Below are 20,543 nucleotides of genomic sequence, written 5' to 3'. Positions count from 1 at the left end.
TTCAGTCGTGTTGGCGGGTAGTTTCCTTTTGTTTGGTATAAGTCACGTGGGGTTGATAATTCACAGGCAGATCGTTCGAGGTGGGCGTGCGGGGTGAACAATGGTAAGATGTCAGGTGGGGTAAAAAGGGGGAACCGGAAGGTCTCCGAAAGGCAGGTATATGGACGACCTTGTTTGCATCTGCCATTCAAATGTTGGGTAATGCATGGAGCCTTCAACAGCCCGGCTCATTCAATTTTTCTTGTCGCGTCATGCCCATTGGCGAATCATCAGATGGTTGCGGTGGCCTGGGGCCAATAAGGCGACGAATTTCAATTCGAAGCCAAGTTGCGCCCATGATCACTGACAATTCAGCCTGACAGCGGAACCGAGCAATGTGTCTCATCCTCTTTATTCTCAGAAGTCAAGACTATTTTGCTCATGCTTTTTGACCCTCAAATCATATCAGGGAGATGTCACTCAGTTTCGGTCTCCGAGACATTGACACGGCCGTTAAATGGAGCAAAAAAGGTTACAAAAGCCTTTCGTGAGGCTGAGGGGTTCTCGTGCGGGATATCAGCACCTGATCGGACGCCCTGACATCCTGCAGTCGATATTGAACCTCATTGCGGATCGAAGTCGGGGCCTCCCTCGGGAAGATCGCAAAGCCCTTAAAAGGGCACTTGGCCACTGCAAGAAGAGTTTGGGGGGCATTCAATAAAAGCCTCCGGAAGTTTCACAACTATCTGAGGCAACACAATCCAAGAGGAGGGCTGAGAGGCATACTGAAGCAGGTGCAGTGGCAGGCCGAGGCTCAAGACATCCAAGACTATAGTCAAAGGCTGGTCGACGATATAAAGGTGCTGCAACTTCACTTGCAGGCGATATTGTGAGTGTCTAGGACTGTTCTAGGCTTTCCATGCTTGCGCCATTTTAACCCAGGTTAAGCAACTTTCCGCAGCAGGGGAGGGAGCAGGAATTTGCTCGAAGGTACTCAGAGCAAGACTACACACCTTGCGAGTATCACCAACGCGCTATCTGGAACATGCGGATGGAGGTTGCGAATACAACACGCGCACGCCACGTGCAACTTCGACAGCTCCCTTGCCAGATACAGACTTCCGCCCACTATCTTCATCGATGCCCAGAACAAGATTTCACACTTCCAGCTGCGTGCAACGACACCAAATTCTATCAACGCTCCTGCGCCTTGCGAATTGACAGATTCTACTTCAATATAACCCGGGGGATGGAGTGGCGCCATAGACTGAGTAACTGACGGACCTAGACCAATTTAATGAAGTTAATGGCCGACCGATATTGCAGGAGAAGTTTGGGTCTAGCGAAGACGAGACGAGATGAGGAATACGATGCAGTGTGTAGTTTGTCACATTCATCACCAGACTCACGGCTTGTTGGAGTTCGATAGATATCTTTTGCATCTAGAGAGTTGCGGGAGGGCAAGCAGCCAGCAAAAGGCTCGTAATATGAGCTGCTTTCCCTCCCGTGTGTACATACATACAGGCAGACTTAAGCGGTGTCTGGATTTTATGCTGCTGAAATACGCTCTCAAGGTACAGATGGGGACTTCACATTCACAGCCACACATGTGTAGGAGGTTGATGTTCGTAGCCAACACAACATACTACTGCTGTCTACCACACGATCTGCAGTCCGCGCATGGTGGCCCTTCTGAGAAGACATAATGACCGTGCAGCCAGGCCCAGCATTCCTCCTTGTCTTGTCAGGTGTGATATTCCAGAACCTGACCTTTCCCTCCCTTTTCGCTCCTGCCGTGCCTCTTCTGAAGCGCCCGGATCGTGGACGGCGTCTTGGTTTTCCCTCAAGGATTGCCGGGTATGCTCGCTCGTAGGGCACCTGATACTTAGATCCTTTGAGATGGTATTCCGGTTTCATTGGGGAAGCTGGGTACCTAGGTAACTTCTCGAGCGACGACGCCACTGAAAGAACATCACTTGTGTTGTGGGCGATCTTTCGGATGGAGGAAATGAGACAATACCATCAACCCCACATGCCACAGCGAATGGATCAAGTGTGTCGAGTTGCTCCACACGAATACCTGGAGATGAGCACCAAGTCATCCCGCGTACCGTTCCCAGGCTGCATTCCTCTTACTCGAGGCACCCACATGCCGAATTCTAGCGGGTCGTAGTTGTCTGGAGGACCCTGAGACGGTCCAGTGCCCTTGTTTTGTTCTCTATCCAATGAGTGAAAGGAGTGAAGAGAGGCAATGTCAGACCTGCCACTCCGCACTCGAGCCGACATATTTTCTCGTCAAGACTTTTCTTGATACCGCAAACAGGCTGGGCGATTCTGTAGGATGGTGGTGTAAATGGCGGCAATTGTATCTCACACAATGAGGAGATTTTCAACGCCCGCAGTCGCAAGAGAAGCTCGCGGAGAGACACGTCCAGGGCAGCAGCTTGGGGAACAGGATAAAGACCCTTGGCCTTCAGCTTCTTGACGAGGTCACCGAGGACAAGGGCGTCACAATTTTTGTCTTGTGTGCATTGCCGTTTTTCGCCCTGATATGTTTCAAGCGTCTCGTTCGCGTAGGTGAGCATGTCTTCCATGGCCGAAAGTCGACAGGATTCGATCTCTCCTTTATGCAAGCATGGTTAGATTGTTTGAAACGACGATCGACGGAGGTTATCCTTACTCGAAATTGCCGGTGGCAATGGAAGTCCGTTGTCGTCAAAGCGAGAACAACACTCAAATATGGCTTCCCTGGTCAGTTCATTGTACTCCGGCAGTCTCTTGAGAACCCAGCAGATGTAAATCCAGTCGGCAATAAGTGGAGTCGAAGTGTCACGATGCGCCCATTGACTTGGAAACCAGAGATCTGTGTACACCCCTGTAACCTCTTGAAGCTCGTACTTGTCAATCAGAACCACGATCGAAAAGAACAACGCATAGTCGATTGTACGAGGGACGCTCCTGTTCAGTCCATGTATGATTCCCAGCAAGACCATCATAGCGTCAGCATCGTCTTCGGGCAGTGGTACTCTGGACAATTGGTTGCATCCTGGCACGACGCTTTCCTGAAATTTACCATCGAACATGGCGCGAAAAACCCGTGAAGCCATCGAGAGATGTTTGGACGACACTTTGGCTTCGATCTCTTGAGTCCCACAGGGCACCGGCGCCTCTATGAGTGATGTTTCACTGGACGGCCCATCAAGACCTTCAGGCCGCATGCCTTCATCATGTTCATCCTTCTTGTTGGGTTCTGTTCCCGCGTCATGGCCGAGTGCAGATGGAGTGATTCGTCGGTTCAGGATCAAAAGAACATCGCCAAGGGAGTCGTAACTGGGTTTCTGGCTCCCTGGAAGATACCAAGACCAGCGAGAAGGGTAGGAAGAGTTGGAGTCTGGAGACGTCGCTGACATCGTCTGTAGCAACGAGGTTGACAAGCCGATTCGAGCCGAAGAAGAGAGAGAGAGATGGGCGCATCGATGGGATCTGACTGAGGTTGGAAGCTTGGAAGTGAAAGATAAAAGGCGGTGTGAAGGAAAGAGGTGAAGTGCCTGTGAGACCAAGTAGGTGTTCTTTGTTCTTTGTTCTAGACATTCACTCTTCGCAATAGTGACCTGGGGAATAACGCCACGTCAGTCACGCTAGAACAATCAAGATTAACAACACGGAAAATGGGTCTATCTCCATCAGAATCCACTCACTGGTCCTGGGAGGAATTTCATGTGGTTCATGGCACTGTATTGTAATGTTTGCCGTGAGTTCGCTGTACGATGCTCAGGGGCGACAACATGTCGAGCTCTTCCAAAACTCCGCCAGAAAAGCTCCTGTCCGCTCCCCACTTGAGGTCGAAGAGATGGACGATACCTGGTCGACCATACGCCATGCCGGTGTTTGTCCCATTCCATCTTTGGATGCTCCCTGCGTAAGTCGTTTGCTATCATGCCATCATAAAAAGTCATACTTCCTCCAAACATGATCCTGCCCCTGTAAGCGCCATCTTCAAAAGCCGACATGCTGAACGTGAACGCTTCGGAAATTCGTGCCTCTCAAGCCAGGTAGATGTAGGAAGGTTTTGCTGGGTCAGGACCCCTCTCCATGTACTCCTTCTCTATCAGCGATTCAATCTTCTTCTTAATCATATTGACATCGGGCTGGAAACGAGACGAGACCTGTGCCAGAGTCTCCGTCATCAGCTGTGCATGCGTCACAGTCTTGCGCGACTTCATGATCCGAACAATCGCAGCGTCGATGACAATCCCGCGCTCCTCTTCTGTCCGCTTCTGAGTCGCACGACGTTCTTCCGAGCTCTCGACCCGGTTAGCGCCGCCTCCCGCGACCACGCTCACTTTGATCTTGAGAAACTGGCTGGTGAAATCTTCATTGAAGTAAAATTTGTCTGATGGCTTGATGTCTTTCGTCATGGGCTCTTTGCGAAGAACCCTCCATTTACTCACCAACGATAGTGACTGGAGGTTCCGGACGAGCTCAGGCTTGGGAATATTGGTTTCAGCCATAATTTGCTCAAAGGTATAACATTCCCCTGGTGCGAGATCGTTGAAGAGCATGAGAATAATCATTGCATAGGTCGAAACATTGAGTTCGTATCGCCGCGTTTTCCCACCGTTCGTGAATGTAGCTCTCATGTCGGCATCACCGAGACCGGGCATCCAGGTCAACTTTCTCCCTGTATGCCTATCAAGGTAGAATCTCTCAAATCTCTGTCGCACCTGTTCAACCGGAGCTGGAAACTTGCATTCGGTCTTGGCAGCGTTTTCATCGGGCTTGCTGAGCGTTTCGAAGGGCCAAATAGTCGTGGTCAAGACTCTGCATTCCAGCTCCACACGTTTGGGATCGCGGTCGCCGAGCTTGTCAACATATTTCTTGTATTTGATGTTGAGATCATCTGACGTCTCCGTATCTCTAATGAGACCTTCCAGCTTCTGGGTGAACTGGTTCCCAATTTTCATCTTCATCTTCGAGAGCATCTCGCGTTCCATTTCTCGACTGACTGATTTCTTCATCAGGAGACGCTTCGCCATGTGCCTCTTATAGTATGTCTCGAAAGTGTCCTTGTTCGCAAGATATTGCAAAAGTAAAATGCCGTCTTCGAGGACTATGTCCACCTCCTTGTCACTCTTGTCCTTTCCACCCCGTTTCAGATATTCATCAAGGAAAAGAGATAGATGTTCTGCGCTTCGGTCGTTGATATTGATGAAATCCTGGAATGAGTTCTGTAGGGCTTTCTCTAGGATTGTATCTTTCTGGAATGCTTCTTTCCAGATTTTGTCAAACTTTGCCTGCAGCATGAGAACCTGATCTACCCACATGATGGCGGCATGGGTCTGTTGATTCAGCGCCTTCTCCTGTTGGATGCCTTTGCTGTCAGCACCGGCTTTCTGTGTGGCCTTCGCTGCGGGTGCGGCTTCACCAATGACATTTGCAACCTTGTTGATGTCCGTGCCGAGCTCTATCACTCGCTTCTTGACCACATCCTTCAGCGCAGTCTTCCGCGGGTCCACTCTGCTAACGAGTTCGTACACATTGGCAAGATCTTGAATTTTGTCATTGTCCAGCATGCTCTGCACCCCAGTGCCCTCCATGTTGATGACTTCGCGAATATGAGCAGAAATGAGCTCCGTTTCCACGACAGCTTTGATTTTATGTTCTGTAAGTTGGGAGATGGTCTGCTGGCAACGCTCTTGTTCTTCGGCCAAACGTTTCCTTGCGTGGGTGCAAAACGAACTTGCGTCGGCCTCGACCAACAAAGTTTGGCCTTCGGTCGTATAGAACTCTCGACTCGCTTGCAGGAACAGAGGCTCGAATGACGTGAGGTATAGTTTGCTGGATTCTTCATCCCTGTACGAGTCGTAGACGCCCTCCAACATGTAGCAACAAGCACGAACCAACGGTCGATCAATGATTTCACCTTTGCGTTCAGACTTGATCATATCAAGTAGAACAGTGTTCAATAGACCGAGGACAGTCAGTGGCGGTTCAGTTTCCAAAGTACTCTCCAGAACCCTCATTCGAAACAGCGTCATTGAGGCGGAAAAAATTGGTGGTCTCTTCTTATCTTGGGCATACATGCGGTCCTGCGTCGGCTATAAGCATCGTATCAGCGCATCGGAGAAATATTCAAGACACTTACCATGTACATCAGAACGTCGGTGATCATCCCCATGCAAAGTTGATGGTCGGCAAAGGCATCCTTGAGAGCTCTAATATACCTCTCACCAGCGACTCTGCTCTCTTCCGATATGGCGGCGTGTTTGTCCATGCGATCTGCTAGGAGCGCAGGTGTTACCAGACTGTGTATCTTCGTTCGCACATTGTTCCACAGCCATAACGATATCAACTCCGCGACCCTGTCGTACAGCATATCCTGCTTTTTCTTCAAGACTAGTTTGTATGCATTGCGGAAGAGTTCTTCGAACGAGAGTTTGGAGGCGTTTTTGGCGAAAATCTCGTGGAAAGCGGTAGATAAAGTGTTCCATGTTGAGTCGAAGTCGACATCGTCTTTCGCCAGACCCTGACAAGAAGACATGTTAGCACGTGACAGGAAAAAAAAGGTAGACTGGCATTGTGCAGAATCGCGACAGTCGATATGCTGCGGAAAATCGAGGCAGATTGAAGTGATATGTCGTAGGCTCAGGGAACGAACAAAGGCGGTTGCAAACTTCACCGAAACCGCAGTCTGCGAGATAGTCTCAGAGGCAAGGCACGTACTCTTCTCGGGGCTTTGATCTTTGAGCCGCCTTTCTTAGCCAACATGATGGGCAGGACACATTGCCTGCACTAAGGCAGCCCTTAAGGTTGCGTTGTTTCCAAAAGGCTGAGCTGATGTTGAGTTGAGGAGCAGGTGGTGGAGAGGGCTTTTGGAGAAGTGAAGTCCTCGCGACGGTCAAGGAAGTTGACAGGCTCAGAAGATGGCTGTCTAGTCTTGCTCTCAAACACCTTGCCAGGCCGATGCATAGACCAAGAGAATGAGGCGGGGGAAGGGACCTTTCGCTGGTACTTGTAGTCGCTGTGTTCCTTCAGCCGCCTGGACGCCACTGTGCTGGAGCAACGCCTTGCGAGGTGGCACGCCGGCCTAAAATGGCCGGAGACGGATCGGAAAATCAAAAGACCTTTTCTCGGAGAAAACCTTCGTCATCGGAGAATTGCCTTTACTACGAGGTACTCAAGTGCCATTTTCTTTCACTCACAATCTCAATTCACATTTCTCAGGTTTGAAGCAGCATGCGATCGATATCTCATGCTGTGCCGAGGGCGGCAGGCAGCCTCTTCGCGTTTCAGTCGATCAGAAATTCCGCGCGGCTTCCATCGCTCGCGTCGAGAAGTCCACTAGCATGGCAACAGCCAACTCCATCTCGTCGCCTTTTTCCACCGATCAATCGACACAACTCGTCATTAGCTGTGCCCGGAGGCAAAGAACAGCCGGCCGAAGGGCGAGATGAGCCTTCCTACGAACTGAGCTTTACCTGCAAGCCTTGTCTCTACAGATCCACGCACCGCATCACTAAACATGGCTACCACCGCGGAACGGTCCTGGTTACGTGCCCCTCGTGCAAAGGGCGGCACGTTATTGCCGACCACCTCAAAATATTCTTGGACAAGAGCTCGACACTTGAAGACATATTGAGAAAGAAAGCGGCCGCTGGCGAAGATTTCAGCAAACTGTTGAAGAAAGGGAGACTAGGCATCCGGCCGGGTGAACTGGTGGGCAACGAGGGCGAGGAGGATCTTGAGTTTTGGGAGGATGGGACTGAGTCTGTGCACACACCGATCGAGGAAAAGCAGGGAGGCCAACAGGGTTGAGACTGAAATCGACACAAACAGCCACACAAACAGCCACGGAACGCACCTGGATGATCTCTGTGCCCTACCGTATCTACAAGTTCGCGAAACACGATCAAATTTCCGGTGTCGAGGTTTAGCTGTGATAGCAGCCTTTTACACTCAGCTCAAGGATCCGTGGCCTCAACTTCAACTCGTCAGAACATCAGGCTCTGTTGCGTCCAATCCTGTTCTCACCAGAATCGGAGGCGATAGCAATATTCTTATCGAGATCAGGAAACACCGATCGCAGCCAACTCCGCTCTGCCGTTCAGCCATCCGGCTCATCAAGTTTCCAAGCGAGCTTGCCGGCCGAACTCGAACCCTGTCACTCTATTACCATTCGGGATGTGCTAGGGCCATTCCAGCTGACGTGGCATTGTACTATATATTGAGCAGTTCTTGTTGCATTTGGAGATCTCTTTTCGCCTGGAGGAACCTCGTCATCAGCCAAGACTGTCTCGCGAAACCATGTACAACATTTTTTGGGGTATGATAGATGTCCGTTCAAAAGTGATAATATCATTAATTTGTGAAGTCCATGTCTCTACCGCTCCAATGATATTTTGTCCCGGCCAACGCACTGAATCAAGCACCCTGTGGAATCTCCAACGCCAGCATATGTCTTTCTTATCGCTCTAGCACACCCAGGACGGATTGTGTTAGTGCTCTCTCCCTATGTACAGAACAGACAGGGTCACGATCTCTCTAATGGCCATTAACCACCCCCTCCCGGACCAGATACACCCTCGCCTCCCAGGGAGTCAGGTACTTGCCGACCTCATCGCCCTGTGCGAGATTGCTGACCAACAGCTCCTTGGTGACGGCGGCGCCATCCAGACCCAAACCGGGCGGATAGTGCAAAGGCTGGGTATCGTCGGAAAAGTTCAGGAAGACGAGCAGCTTGCGGTCGCCGTCCGGGTGAGTCTTGGTGAAGGTGAAGACGTCCTGGTCGTAGGGGTCCCAGACGTGAAAGTCGCGACCGAAGATGGTGAGGTCGGCGTGGCGGCGGCGCAGCTTGATCATGGCCTTCCAGAAGGAGAGGACCGAGCTGGGGTCGCGGCGCTGCGCGGCGACGTTGACGGCCTCGTAGTCGTCGTGCACGCGGATCCAGGGTTTCTTGGCTGTGGTGAAGCCCGCGTTGGCCGTCGCGTCCCACTGTACGGGCAGGCGGGCGTTGTCGCGGCCGACCAGCTGCAGGCCCTTCATGGCCTTCTTCAGCCAGAGCGGGTCGTCGTGGTGCCGGGTCTTGACGTCGTTGTAAGCGTTGAGCGAGTCAATGTCCCGCAGCTCCTCGACGCCCCAGTGCTCCGGGTGGTTGTACATGCCGATCTCCTGGCCCTGGTAGATGAACAGCGTACCCGTCAGCGTGCACATCAGCACCGCCAGCATCTTGGCCGCCTTCTCCCGCCACTGTGGCTTGTCCGTGGCGAACCGCGTCAGGCTGCGACCCTGGTCGTGGTTTTCTAGGAAAACCGTCGTCCAAGCGTCGGTGCCCTCGGTCAGCCGCTGCATCTTGCGGATGGCCTCTTTGAACTGGGGCAACGTGTGCCGGACAGTGTGGTGCTTCTTGCCACCTCCTCCATTTGGCGTGCCCAGGTTGACCACGTCGAAATCAAAGACACAGCTCAGCTCACGCGCCTCAGCCGACACGTATTTCAACACCTCTGCCGCCTCGGTGCCGGGGAGTTCGCCGACGATCAAGATGTCGCCGTACTTGTCGAGGACCTGTTGGCGTTGTTCCCTGAACCATTCGTGCATGCGTGGGCCGTTGATGTAAAATTCTTCGGCCGGCTGGAATTCTTCCCCGTGCAGCTTCGTCACTGCGTCCGGGAACGACGTGTCCTTGGAGTACAGGTTGCAGGCGTCCACGCGGAACCCGTCGATGCCCCTGTCGAGCCAGAACTCGATGGCGGATTTGTAGATGGCCTTGCGCGTCTCCTCGTTCTCCCAGTTCAGATCCGGTTGCTCCTTGACAAACAGGTGCAGGTAATACTGGTCCCGCTCTTCACAGTACTCCCATGCGCTGCCGCCGAAGATGGACCGCCAGTTGCTCGGGGGCTGTCTCTTGCCGTTGACGATTTTCGGATCCCGCCAGACATACCAATCGGCGTACCTGTTGGTCCTGCTCTTGCGCGACTCCTGGAACCAGGCATGCTGGTCGCTGGTGTGGTTGATGACCAGGTCGAGGATCAACTTCATCCCGCGGTCGTGGCACTCCTTGATCAACCGGTCCATGTCGGCCAGTGTCCCGTAGGCGGGATAAACGTCCTCGTAGTTGGAGATGTCGTAACCCATGTCCTTTTGGGGTGAGTCGTACATGGGCGAGAGCCATATTGTCTCCACCCCGAGATCTTGCAGGTATGGCAATGTACTGATGATCCCGGGGATATCACCGATTCCATCACCATTGCTGTCCTTGTATGAAGCCGGCCAGATTTGGTAACAGGTGCTGGCTTTCCACCAGTTGGGCTTTGACGCCGACATTGTTATGATCCGAGCGGTTTAATGAGAGACGGTACAGGCTTCTGGAAAAGTGAAGGTGAGTTGTTAGTGTGCGTGTCCGTGTCCGGGAGATCACACAGCAAGTACCTTATTTAAGGAGGTTTCCACCTGGGCAACAAGGCCATCAAGAATAACGGACCGCCTTCTAGATCAGTTTTAGGTGAGGTTCATCTGAGGGCAAAATGAGATGGTGATGAGCGTAGCATTCGGCGAAACTCTGCCAGAAAGGTATCAAAGCGTTGCAACGGGAAGTATATGCGCTGGTGTTCTAGGCTGTGTGGATACAACCATCCATCGCAACCCGTGATATGTACAATCTGCGCGATGGTTGTTTGAATTTCTGAGTTTGTCCGAGAGTTTGGCCGTGGAAAAAGCATATTTAGTGTCCAGTTCTCGGTGATAATAAAAGGAGATTCCACCCCGAGAATACTGACATGAACTCTCCTTTCCTTTGTAACAAAGAAATTGTAGGGTTGGTGAGGGTGAGTCTCTCTTTCCATCGATGGAACGATTGTCATTCATGTGGGTGACTTCCTCCACTTTTCTCTCCAGACTTTGTAACCCGAGTCCATGATTGGCTGTCCCCCAATGTCGTTCCAACCACAATTGAACTATCATGAAACTATTCCAGCCATTGGCATCAAAGGCCCCAGGGGCCCTTTGGGTGACAGGTCCGAACTAGACAACAAAAAGGCAGCTGATTGAAGCTCGGCCGACTTTCTTGGTCGCGTGAGGTGATTGCTGCCTACCTGTCACTGTCGGAGATCTAGCCTATCTCAGCCTGGTCCAACTTCATATAAATTGGTGGAATTTGGGATCTTTAATTTCTTTCCTTTTTTCCCCTTCTATATTCGTGTGCTCTCTCTCTCTCTCTCTCTCTCTGTGTGTGTGTGTACGTATTTGTGGGTCCAGAAAACATGTTGAATCAGTTCCCACTCGAGGTCTTGGTGCACGTCCTCTGCTTCTTGGACCGGGACCATCTTCAGGCTGTCCGCCTCGTCAACAGGGTCCTGGCCAGCAGAGTTGGGCCTTTCTTGTTTCGAACCATCCATGTCTCGTATCTCACACTAAACCGACTCGTCGACATCGGTAATCACCCTACACTTTGTCAGGCCGTCGAGGAGCTTCGGTACCAGGAGTTCGACTTCGACATCAATGTCGATAACGAGACGTGGAACGATCGAGACCGCCCTCTAGCATTTAGACTGCACAGGGACGAGGGCATGGCCAGCATGATTGCCGAGTTCGTTGCCAAACCCAAGAAACTGGCCATCGACTACAGGGGAGAAGACTCGGAGGCGTCAGATCTGGACGAAAGCGATACCGCATTAGCCGAGGCGGAGCAAAGGCCCAGTGACGACGACATCCGAGACATGATATCTGCAGTCAGAGGCATGTACGCCGATATTGCGCACTCCCAAAACCAACATGTCCTCCATGCATTCTTTCGTCAGATTTTTCAACGCCTCCCCAATCTCCGCCGAGTCATCTGTGTCGAGGCTGAGACTGAGGCTGATTGCCTCGCACTGGATTCTCCATGCTTGGAACAAATGGGCGCTTTGAAACGCCTGAGGCAAGTCTTCCCCCTGCCAGACTATGGTGTCAGGTCCTGGCTCCAACCCGACGTACGGCACTGGCCATCGCATGGGTTCATGGGTGCCTGGCGTGCTTTGAGTGACCCAACGCTGGACACTGGTATCCAACACCTCGAAATCCGACGAAACAGCAATCTATTCCTCCAGCGTGGCGTCTTTGTGCAGGATCTGGGACCCGATGCCGAGAAACTTGAGCACGGCTTTCGTAACCTGACCGTTCTCTGCCTCTGCCTCGAGGTGAAAACCCTATCGCCACTGAATGCGATTCCCCATGCCCACGTCCTGGCCACAGCCCTCGCCCGCGCGTCGAACCTGAGACGGCTCGAGCTCTGCTTCATCTCATACGGCTTCAGCCTCCCCTCTGCGCTCGGCACCTCGAATGGAGAGCCCACACACGTGGGGATCCCGTTCGGTGACGCCGACCGTGGTCGAGACAACGTCTTGCCCTTTGTCTCGTTTCCGCACCTCAACACATTGGTGCTCAAGGAAGCCGACTTTACCGCCGACCAGATCTGCGCGTGGCTGTTCATGCAACCGAGCCTGAGACATCTGGTTCTGAGAAGACCGTACCTGCGGGGCCGGTGGGAGGACGTGGTCGAGAGGTGGTCGTCAAACCCGGATTTTACGCTCGACTCGCTTGAGCTGGTCAATCCCTGGGACCACGACAATCGAGACTTGGAAGAGGACACGCAACACATGGACAGGGTGCAGGTTCCGTCACGCGTGCCGAGCGGTGCCGTCCTCGACTTTGTCAATCGTGGCGGCACGAACCCTTTTGCACGCCGGCGGTGGAAGCTATTCTGTGCCTCGGAGCGGAGGACGAGGGATCTCGAGGCTTCTGCCGCTGCCATTGACGCCACTGCCGACGGAGCCGCCGCCGCCGCCGCCGACGACGACGACAACCTAGATGCCTACTCCGATATCTCCGAGTGGTTACCCGCGGACCATCCCACGCCCGTCGAAGACCCCGACGGGCCCGAATTCGACGAAGACTATGACTTTGACGCCGAGCGAGACAGCGACATGGACATGGACATGACCTTGTGATAAGGGAGTGAATTGTATGAGAGAGTGAGCGAGCCAGAGCTGAACGAGCCTGACTCGACTGGCCGCCGGCCTACTCTGACTATTGGCTTTTATTCCCCTTGACTTTTTTCTCTTTTCTTTCCTTTCTTAGTAGGTTTCAAGTCTCGTTTGACGCGAGGAATATAATGTGGGATGGGACGGGATAGAATGATATGATATGAAATGATATGCTATGTTGGGAGAACAAAGAACCGTGGTCCACGATCAATAGATCATCATGACATGGATACTGGAACGAATGGAATGGGATAGGAAGGGATATGATGGGAAGTGACCCACAGAGGTTTCACTGCCGCCGAGCCGGAGCCGGCGCGAGTGCCAGTACTAGCACGCGAACGCGCGAACGTATAAATGCACAAAGGGGAAAGGAAAAGAAAGGAAAGGATGATGGCGAGGGTGGGCGGGCAGGCAAGCGAGCAAACGTACGATATATTCGGTATCTCCTTACAAAAAATTAATTTCACGGTCTTTGAGAATACTTGGAATCTCGGATCGGAGTGGGTCAGATCGGATCAGATCAGATCAAATGTAGGCAGGCAGGCAGGCAGGTTATATTGAGAGGTCAAAACAAAGACAGCAAGTAAGTAAGTAAGCAAGCAAGCAAGCAAACACACAAGGATTGAATGTATTTGGGCCTGGTATTCACACTCCACACTTTTTACACTCTAGAGGGTCATGTGTGTATATGCTGTGTAGATCACTCTTGACTTCATTCCCAGATCTCTCATCCATTTATGAAGCAAGCCTAGGTATTTAACCCCGACATAGCACCCGCCACGAGATACATACTTCTGCATCATGATTCTCCCACCACCACTGAAATCCGTGCCTACTTTGAATCCATGAAGAGGGACTACAGGTCCATTGCCATCCTACGAAGAGTCCACGCCGTGTCTTGATTCCACTTCCCTTGGACAATCTCACATTCTCACATCGTCTACAAACCCATGCTTCGCTTCGCCATCATTCATTTTCCGTGACGTCAATGACGGTGGACTTGAACTTCCGGGCGGGAATCTTGCGGTTGAACAAGATATCGCTCTCGCGGTACGAGCGGTGTTTGAGCTCCGGGAGGAAGAAGAAGGCCATGATCCAGCAGACGCAGGCGGTGCCGCCCCAGACGTAGCCGCACTTGCCTGCGAGGTTCCAGCCCGTGGGGTTGAGCATCTTCGAGGCGAGGTAGATCATGGGGATCTCGGCGACGTAGTAGGCGGCGCGGCCGACACCGGTGCTCAAGGCCCGCAGGCGGACCGACGACGTCTCGGCGATGATGGTGTACGAGATGGGGCCCATGCAGCCGGCAAAGACGAACGAGATGAGGATCCCCAGCACCGCCTGGGCGTAGTTGGTCGCGCTGCTCTGCGACACCGACGCGCAGATGCCCAGCACGAACAGTAGCGTGATATTGACCGCCGTGCCCCAGAGGTAGATGGTTCGGCGGCCGAACCAAGCCGTGAGGAACCACGAGCCCGCGTTGGCGCAGAATTGGAGACACGAGTTGATCAGATTGAGCTCAAAGGCACGATTGGTCGAGATCCCGGCCTCTACAAACGGGAGGATTTAGCTATTGTCGCCATGCTTCTGTCACGCAGAGAGAGGAAGTACTTACGTTCAAAGAAAAAGGTCGCTTGGTTGGCAATCAGGTTACCCGCAAAGTTCTGCGACGCGTACATCAGGCAGATAATGGTCGTTCGTCTCAGATCCGTGCCCTTGAAAAGGTCGAGGAGCGTAGGAGTGCCGCCCTGGCGCAATTCAATTTCCACAGTCCGTTCCATCATCGCGAGTGTTTGTTCAGCATGCTCGGTCGATTTCGTACCCAAGCGCTTGATGGAGCGCAGGGCCTCCTGCTTGCGGCCACGACGAACAAGCCACCAAGGTGATTCCGGGCCGAGGAAGATGAGAATCAATAGCGGTGTCTGAAAGAGTCAGCGCGTTCTGCTCTAGTCCCAAAAATTCTAAAGGAGGAGCTCACAGGGAAGATCCACTGCAAGGCAAGAGGCACTCGCCAGGCCCACTGGTCGTTTCGCTTATTGTAGCCGTAGGTGGCTGCGGCGACAATGATTTGGCCAACAGACCAAGCCATCTGCAGACTGGCCGTGCAAGCGCCTCGAAGGACGAGGGGCACAATCTCGCTGGCGTAGGCGGGCGAGTTCGCAATGAAGAATCCCCAAGGGACACCTTCCAGTGCCTGTCCAACTGTAAGAACCGTGAGAGAGTCGGCCTAATCATCAAGTAGATGTGGTCAGTGGATAAGCTTGGTAAGGCGTTCGTGATAACTCACAAAGAACGAAATGAAAATCGTGGCATTCATCAGCACCAGGGCCAAGATGGTGGTCCAGCGGTAGCCGAGACGATTGGTAACAGGTCCAGCCAGGAAGACACCGACAAAAGCACCGCATTGGCCAGATTGGAAGAGGGCGCTCTGCCATCTTGTTGGGATAGCATAGCCGCCGTCCTTGAGCGAGACGCCGAATCTTCGTTGGAAGACGGGAAGCGCAACAAAGTTGCCGTTCAGAAACATGTCGAATGCTTCCATGACCTGAAGAGGCATCTGCTGTCAGCTCTACCTTCGAGGGTGGAGATTTTGCGACTGGACTCACAATGGTGAAGCACATGATAAATGCATATAGACATGCCCAGGGGTGCTGCTTGACCGCCGCCCACATGGTCATGCCATGTTCACGGACCTCGCCATCGACGGCATCGCTCATCAGATCCGGGTTGACCAAGACCTCAGCATGATCAAGGTCCGACTTCTCGCTCGAGTGCACCTCGCCCTTGGGCTCATCCAGGACCTCGGAGTGAAGGACATCGCTCTGAGGACCCTGGTGCAACTCTCCCTTTGACTTGTCGCTATCCGACGACATTTTGAGAATGCTGCTCGCTATACCACTGGGACAATGTGGTAGAGGGACAAAGATCAGAGGTCGAAGGGAAAGGCGAGTTCGGTCTTAAGACTCCCTTGCCCACTTGACTTGGAGGCAATCCCTCCGGTGTGACTCTCGCCTCATTCATCCAAATTCCGGTGGTGGTACATTGTGAGCCACACGGTTGGAGCTCCCCCGGTGGGCAATACCGTCACGCAAGATCCTGTCTATTTGCTCGCTGTCAGTGAGACCGACCTGCCACATAGAGCACTCGTTTGGTGGACGGGGTGTTGGAGGTCATTGTGTCACTCCATTCCCCAATAGGAAATGGAGAGGACGATCTGGTTGTGGTGGAATACCACCAGAGAGTGCAACGTAACATGCAGTCACCTCTTCCTTGTAGGCCAGTCACCAGTCCACATAGTTGTTCGAGGTCTAAGCGAAGCGCCTACTCCTCGATGACATGTCGGTACAATAACTGTTTGCAGAGAACCTACAATGGCCCAGTTATCACCTGATGAAGGGCCAGAAAGTGTGAGAGGTGGTTGTGGGGAATGGTCGAAGTAAGAGAAGCGGCGAATCCAGGTGTATCCATCCTCATGCCTCAGCGATACGGAGACCTCAAAGCCTTAAGAGGCTACGAGAAGCTTGTGAGGCTTCCGCAAGTCTTATCCGTCTTGCCGTTGTTGGGCTTTCCGATGCCGCTTTTTGTTTCTCCCTTGGAATTGTCCAGCCGTAGGCGCTCCTCGGGTAGATCATCTCTTTGGATCCTTGACAGCCTTCCTTCGAGGATCCCACAGTTATTTTATGAGGGAGAGCCTCTTGAGGCACAAAGGACTACCTCGTGGTATATGGCAAAACAGGGCAAACCGAGCAAACCCATGTTGCATTAGCGTTCCCCATACCGCCGCCACCTTCGGTCCTTTTTATCGCGAACATGGAGACTTTGGAATGTGGGAGCAGCCAATGCGGGGTTGATTTGCGTACTTTTGCCAGGCGAGCTAACTTCAGGGACGAATCTCACATGGGACTCCAGGTGAGAAGCCTTTGCCGTGTTCAAAGCGGAACTGTGCATGACAGGCTAGGACACTGGTTCGAAGATGTGTCTTCTTGAAACTGGTTAAACGTGAGCAGCAGGATTCAAAGAAGGATGACCGTGCAAAACTTGACACAGTCTCTAAAGAGTGATGCTTACACTGATTGACAGGTCCTCTGAAGACCCAAGGCATGCTTAACCACCTGCCTGCCCAAGACGCTACATCGAAGGCTGCGAGCACACCGACTGTTGACATCTCTCAGGTTCTGTTGCCACCAAAGTAAGGTTTAAGTTTATATCTCCGCCCGCCGAGGTAATTTGGGTTTACTACGAGGTGCACGAGGCAAGTCTGGTTAAGGTCTGGTCCACCGGGCGCCACCGGAGTGTTAATATAAGCTTGTCTTTCTACCTCCTTGCAGGTGATCGACGCTGCTGCTTCGTCGGCATGATGAAGAGCCGAAGTGCCACCACTATTGTTTGTTGGGCTCGGACGATGCGAAGCTGTGGGTTTCTTTCGATTTGAATCCCTGTTTGTTAATACTAATGCCAACAAGCCAGAGCTTGATGTCCTCGTAGCTATTCAGCAAGAGGATGATGGTTGCACGGACTACACGGAGCATATGCCAAATACTTCTTTGGCTTTAGCCCTCGAGTATGTGGCAGATATCATTGATTTCACAGGTGAGGTTGCTTACCAAGTCCCTTCAAATCTTCTCAACGTGGAATACGTTGGATGCTGGGAAGAGCGACAGTGTGGTCGTGCAAGTAATGCTCAGGGGGCTGGATGCTTCATGTGTCGACGCCACTTGAGAGAAGTCTGAGATTCACACAGATAATTGAGTTATTAGCGACGTTGGTTAATTTGATGGAATGGGGAATGAACCAAGGATTCGCTCAGCCTGAGAACGAAAGGATTGACTGGATTCGTCCAAGTGTCTCGAGTGTAGGGAAATATGATACTATTGTCCGCAGTAGCAATAACCAAATTCGTGGTTCGACCTTTCGAAACGTAAAACCTACTAACTGGTCTCATATGCGGGGGCTAGCATGGTATACAGCCTGCACCTACGATTTGTATCCGTCGATCCAACTCTTCGTTAGTCCAGTATTGCGGCTCTCGTCGGGAAACAGAGTTAAGCGGAAGCTGTGGAAGTTCGCAGCATTGGCGACTCCTCCAATTGTCGACAATTGGGACGACTGAGGTCACAACGGGAGCAACTTGAATGAGCAGGACATATTTGGATCATGGCCTGAGAATTGCATCCAAAAAGCTTTGTGGTAAGAGACTGAATTTGCTAGGTGTACCTCGTAGTGCGGTTGGGATGAGTGTCGAGACGCGCTTCCGCAGCCTTGCTGGCCGTGCCAAGACTTTTCTCATCCAACCTCGGCTGATCTGGCAGCTGCGCTTCCACCAGAGTGTATCGACTTGTCGTTTGCAGTCTTCGACAACAAATTCAGATGTTTCCGTGCAACTAAACCTCTATAGGTGATGGACAGGTCGCTCGCGACATTACTGAGGTCACTTCAGACCTCAGGTCATCCAGATGATGCCGCTCGGTAAGCGATACAACATCTTGTTCGACTCGGTTTGCTAAGTGATTCCAGGTTACTACCAGTGGCTACTGGCCTTCTGTCACGCCTCTCGAACCCTCTCAATATCACCCTGTTAACGTCACAGCTCCTGTCGAATGACGTTCTCTACCCGACCCCGACAGATGTCGCCCGGTGTCGACAGGTATTCAGCGTCTTCTACACTGCGGTGCTGCGCTTGATCGAAGATAAACATAGCTTTGCTCAGGAACATACGCGAAGCAATCTCACGGTTACGGAGTGGACGACGGCTGTTGTACACGGGGCAAATGACAAGTCCCCCCGATGGAGGCATACATTATTGCTGGGGGCGCTCCTCCTGGCATTCCGATCCAAGGACTTTGAAGGACTCGCCTCAGGCTTGAAGAACAAACTCGAAGTTGCGCTGGTGCTCGCCTCAAACCTGGCCCTGGAACAAAAAGATGCCGAGCCTAATTGTGAGCTGGCTGTCGTTTTCGTCTTGAACCATACTTTCCCTCTCCTTGCGGAAGTCCATCAACAACAGATTAATTACGATCTACTACTGCCGATATTGATTGATGCGACCTTCTTCTCTCGGGAGGGCCTAGAGCATGGATATTGGCTGGGAGTGATCGACTACGACGTCCGACCGTCTTCCGGGCCCGAGCAGAAATTCAACTGGACGGCCAATTCCACGTCTTTCCGCAAAGTCACAGAGATCAAATCGAGAAATCTGGTATCCGCACTTGGCCCTCTGTCGCGCTTGGTCGCTCACAGCATCGAGAACGTCCAGGACCCATCCCTGATCGTCTTCGCCATCAACAGGCTGGCCGAGTTTTCACGGACTCTTGCCACTTCGTGGAGGCAGAACAAATTATCCGAAGTGGACATTAAGGAAGAAGCTCAATGCTTGGACCAGGAAACTGTTACCAAAACCTTCCCCATTCTCTTACAGGTTCTGAGAGACACAATGTTCTCGATGGTCATCAGTCTTCGATCCGTGCTAGGAAGACTGCTCTGTGACAGAGTTCTAGCGTCGGACTCGAATTGCCCAAGCATAGCCATGCAATCTTTGCACATTTTGCGGGACACATACTTCATAGCACATCGGTTCGGACTCACGTCGTCCTCACAGTACGTCTTTGTCAACTTCACATCCATCGATATTCTGAGTCAATACCCGCTGCAATCGGAGAATTTCCTGGACTCAATCCGACCGGCTGATCTGGGTCGAATTCCTCCGCATCCGCTCGACAGGCTCCAGGATCTCTTCTTCCTGAACACCGCCGAACATTTCACCTTGATACTATCACCACAGACCAATAAAGACCTCCTCTTTAGTGCCGCAACGCCGTATGTCGATCCACAAGGAGACCCGCGGCTAGCAGAGATCTTTGAAGCTGCACACAGTGTTGTGCTGGCCATCCTTGCTGCACCTCAAAACGCAGAGCTTGCAGGGACAATCGTTCCATTTTACGTCGAGACACTGCTCCAAAGTTTTCCAAAGCCGCTTTCGCCTCGTCAATTCCGGTTAGCTATCAAATCTGTCGTCCGTCTTGCAGCGCCACCATCTGCTCTTGCCATATCTATGCCGCATACGCAAGCCGTCGTTGTAGATCTACTAAGAGAGCGTATGGATCATGCGTCAGAAGATCCACTTGCTCCCAATCCAGATCTTCCGATTGAGAACAGTCGCCCTTTGTCAGAAAAGGCTGTTTTGCTTCTTGCCATTATTGATTGCTTGAGTTTCTTACCGGTAACGTTATTGGACGAATGCCTGCCTCTGACTGCGGAGCTCCTCCACAAGGTTGGAAATCCGATGCAAAGGAAACAGTGCCAACAGCGACTGTGGGAGACGTTGAGCAATGGAGAGATGGACGTTGAGCGCGCTGCAACATGCGTCGCTTGGTGGACTTCCAGAGGAGGGCGGGAGCACGTCATACACGGGGAACAGCAGGAGGACCAGGATTTCACTATGAGCGGCGCCTTGCAGTTCAACAATAAACTGTGAGACACCCAGGTTGACGTGTGCGCCTCTGGCTCCCACAATGCGACTTGTTTGTCAATGTCTCTGAGTTTGAAAGTGCTTGG

At 52.3% G+C, this 20,543-nt stretch overlaps 6 protein-coding genes across 6 annotated transcripts; 3 read left to right on the top strand and 3 right to left on the bottom strand.

Moving 5' to 3' along the window:
* Nucleotides 1–4,022: 4,022 nt before the first annotated feature.
* Nucleotides 4,023–6,520, bottom strand: AYO20_02283 (hypothetical protein; the record flags this gene model as incomplete). The annotated part of the gene is made up of 2 exons (XM_022640588.1): nucleotides 4,023–6,077; nucleotides 6,125–6,520. 2 exons carry the CDS (start codon nucleotides 6,518–6,520, stop codon nucleotides 4,023–4,025), a joined length of 2,451 nt encoding a protein of 816 aa, XP_022503645.1.
* Nucleotides 6,521–7,215: 695 nt separating this feature from the next.
* On the top strand, nucleotides 7,216–7,794 carry AYO20_02282 (hypothetical protein; the record flags this gene model as incomplete). Its single annotated transcript, XM_022640587.1, has 1 exon — nucleotides 7,216–7,794. The coding sequence occupies one exon, from the start codon at nucleotides 7,216–7,218 to the stop codon at nucleotides 7,792–7,794; it is 579 nt and encodes a 192-aa protein (XP_022503644.1).
* Nucleotides 7,795–8,520: 726 nt separating this feature from the next.
* Nucleotides 8,521–10,299, bottom strand: AYO20_02281 (hypothetical protein; the record flags this gene model as incomplete). Its single annotated transcript, XM_022640586.1, has 1 exon — nucleotides 8,521–10,299. One exon carries the CDS (start codon nucleotides 10,297–10,299, stop codon nucleotides 8,521–8,523), a length of 1,779 nt encoding a protein of 592 aa, XP_022503643.1.
* A 935-nt stretch (nucleotides 10,300–11,234) lies between these two features.
* AYO20_02280 (hypothetical protein) lies at nucleotides 11,235–12,959 on the top strand (the record flags this gene model as incomplete). Its single annotated transcript, XM_022640585.1, has 1 exon — nucleotides 11,235–12,959. The coding sequence occupies one exon, from the start codon at nucleotides 11,235–11,237 to the stop codon at nucleotides 12,957–12,959; it is 1,725 nt and encodes a 574-aa protein (XP_022503642.1).
* Nucleotides 12,960–13,961: 1,002 nt separating this feature from the next.
* AYO20_02279 (hypothetical protein) lies at nucleotides 13,962–15,865 on the bottom strand (the record flags this gene model as incomplete). Its single annotated transcript, XM_022640584.1, has 5 exons — nucleotides 13,962–14,542; nucleotides 14,608–14,914; nucleotides 14,971–15,219; nucleotides 15,280–15,537; nucleotides 15,599–15,865. 5 exons carry the CDS (start codon nucleotides 15,863–15,865, stop codon nucleotides 13,962–13,964), a joined length of 1,662 nt encoding a protein of 553 aa, XP_022503641.1.
* A 2,525-nt stretch (nucleotides 15,866–18,390) lies between these two features.
* On the top strand, nucleotides 18,391–20,463 carry AYO20_02278 (hypothetical protein; the record flags this gene model as incomplete). Its single annotated transcript, XM_022640583.1, has 2 exons — nucleotides 18,391–18,458; nucleotides 18,507–20,463. The coding sequence occupies 2 exons, from the start codon at nucleotides 18,391–18,393 to the stop codon at nucleotides 20,461–20,463; spliced, it is 2,025 nt and encodes a 674-aa protein (XP_022503640.1).
* Between the last annotated feature and the right edge of the window lie 80 nt (nucleotides 20,464–20,543).

The sequence above is a fragment of the Fonsecaea nubica genome (assembly GCF_001646965.1).
Source record: "Fonsecaea nubica strain CBS 269.64 chromosome Unknown Scaff9, whole genome shotgun sequence".
Taxonomy (NCBI): Eukaryota; Fungi; Ascomycota; class Eurotiomycetes; order Chaetothyriales; family Herpotrichiellaceae; genus Fonsecaea; species Fonsecaea nubica.
This window is presented reverse-complemented; position numbering and strand designations above follow the sequence as displayed.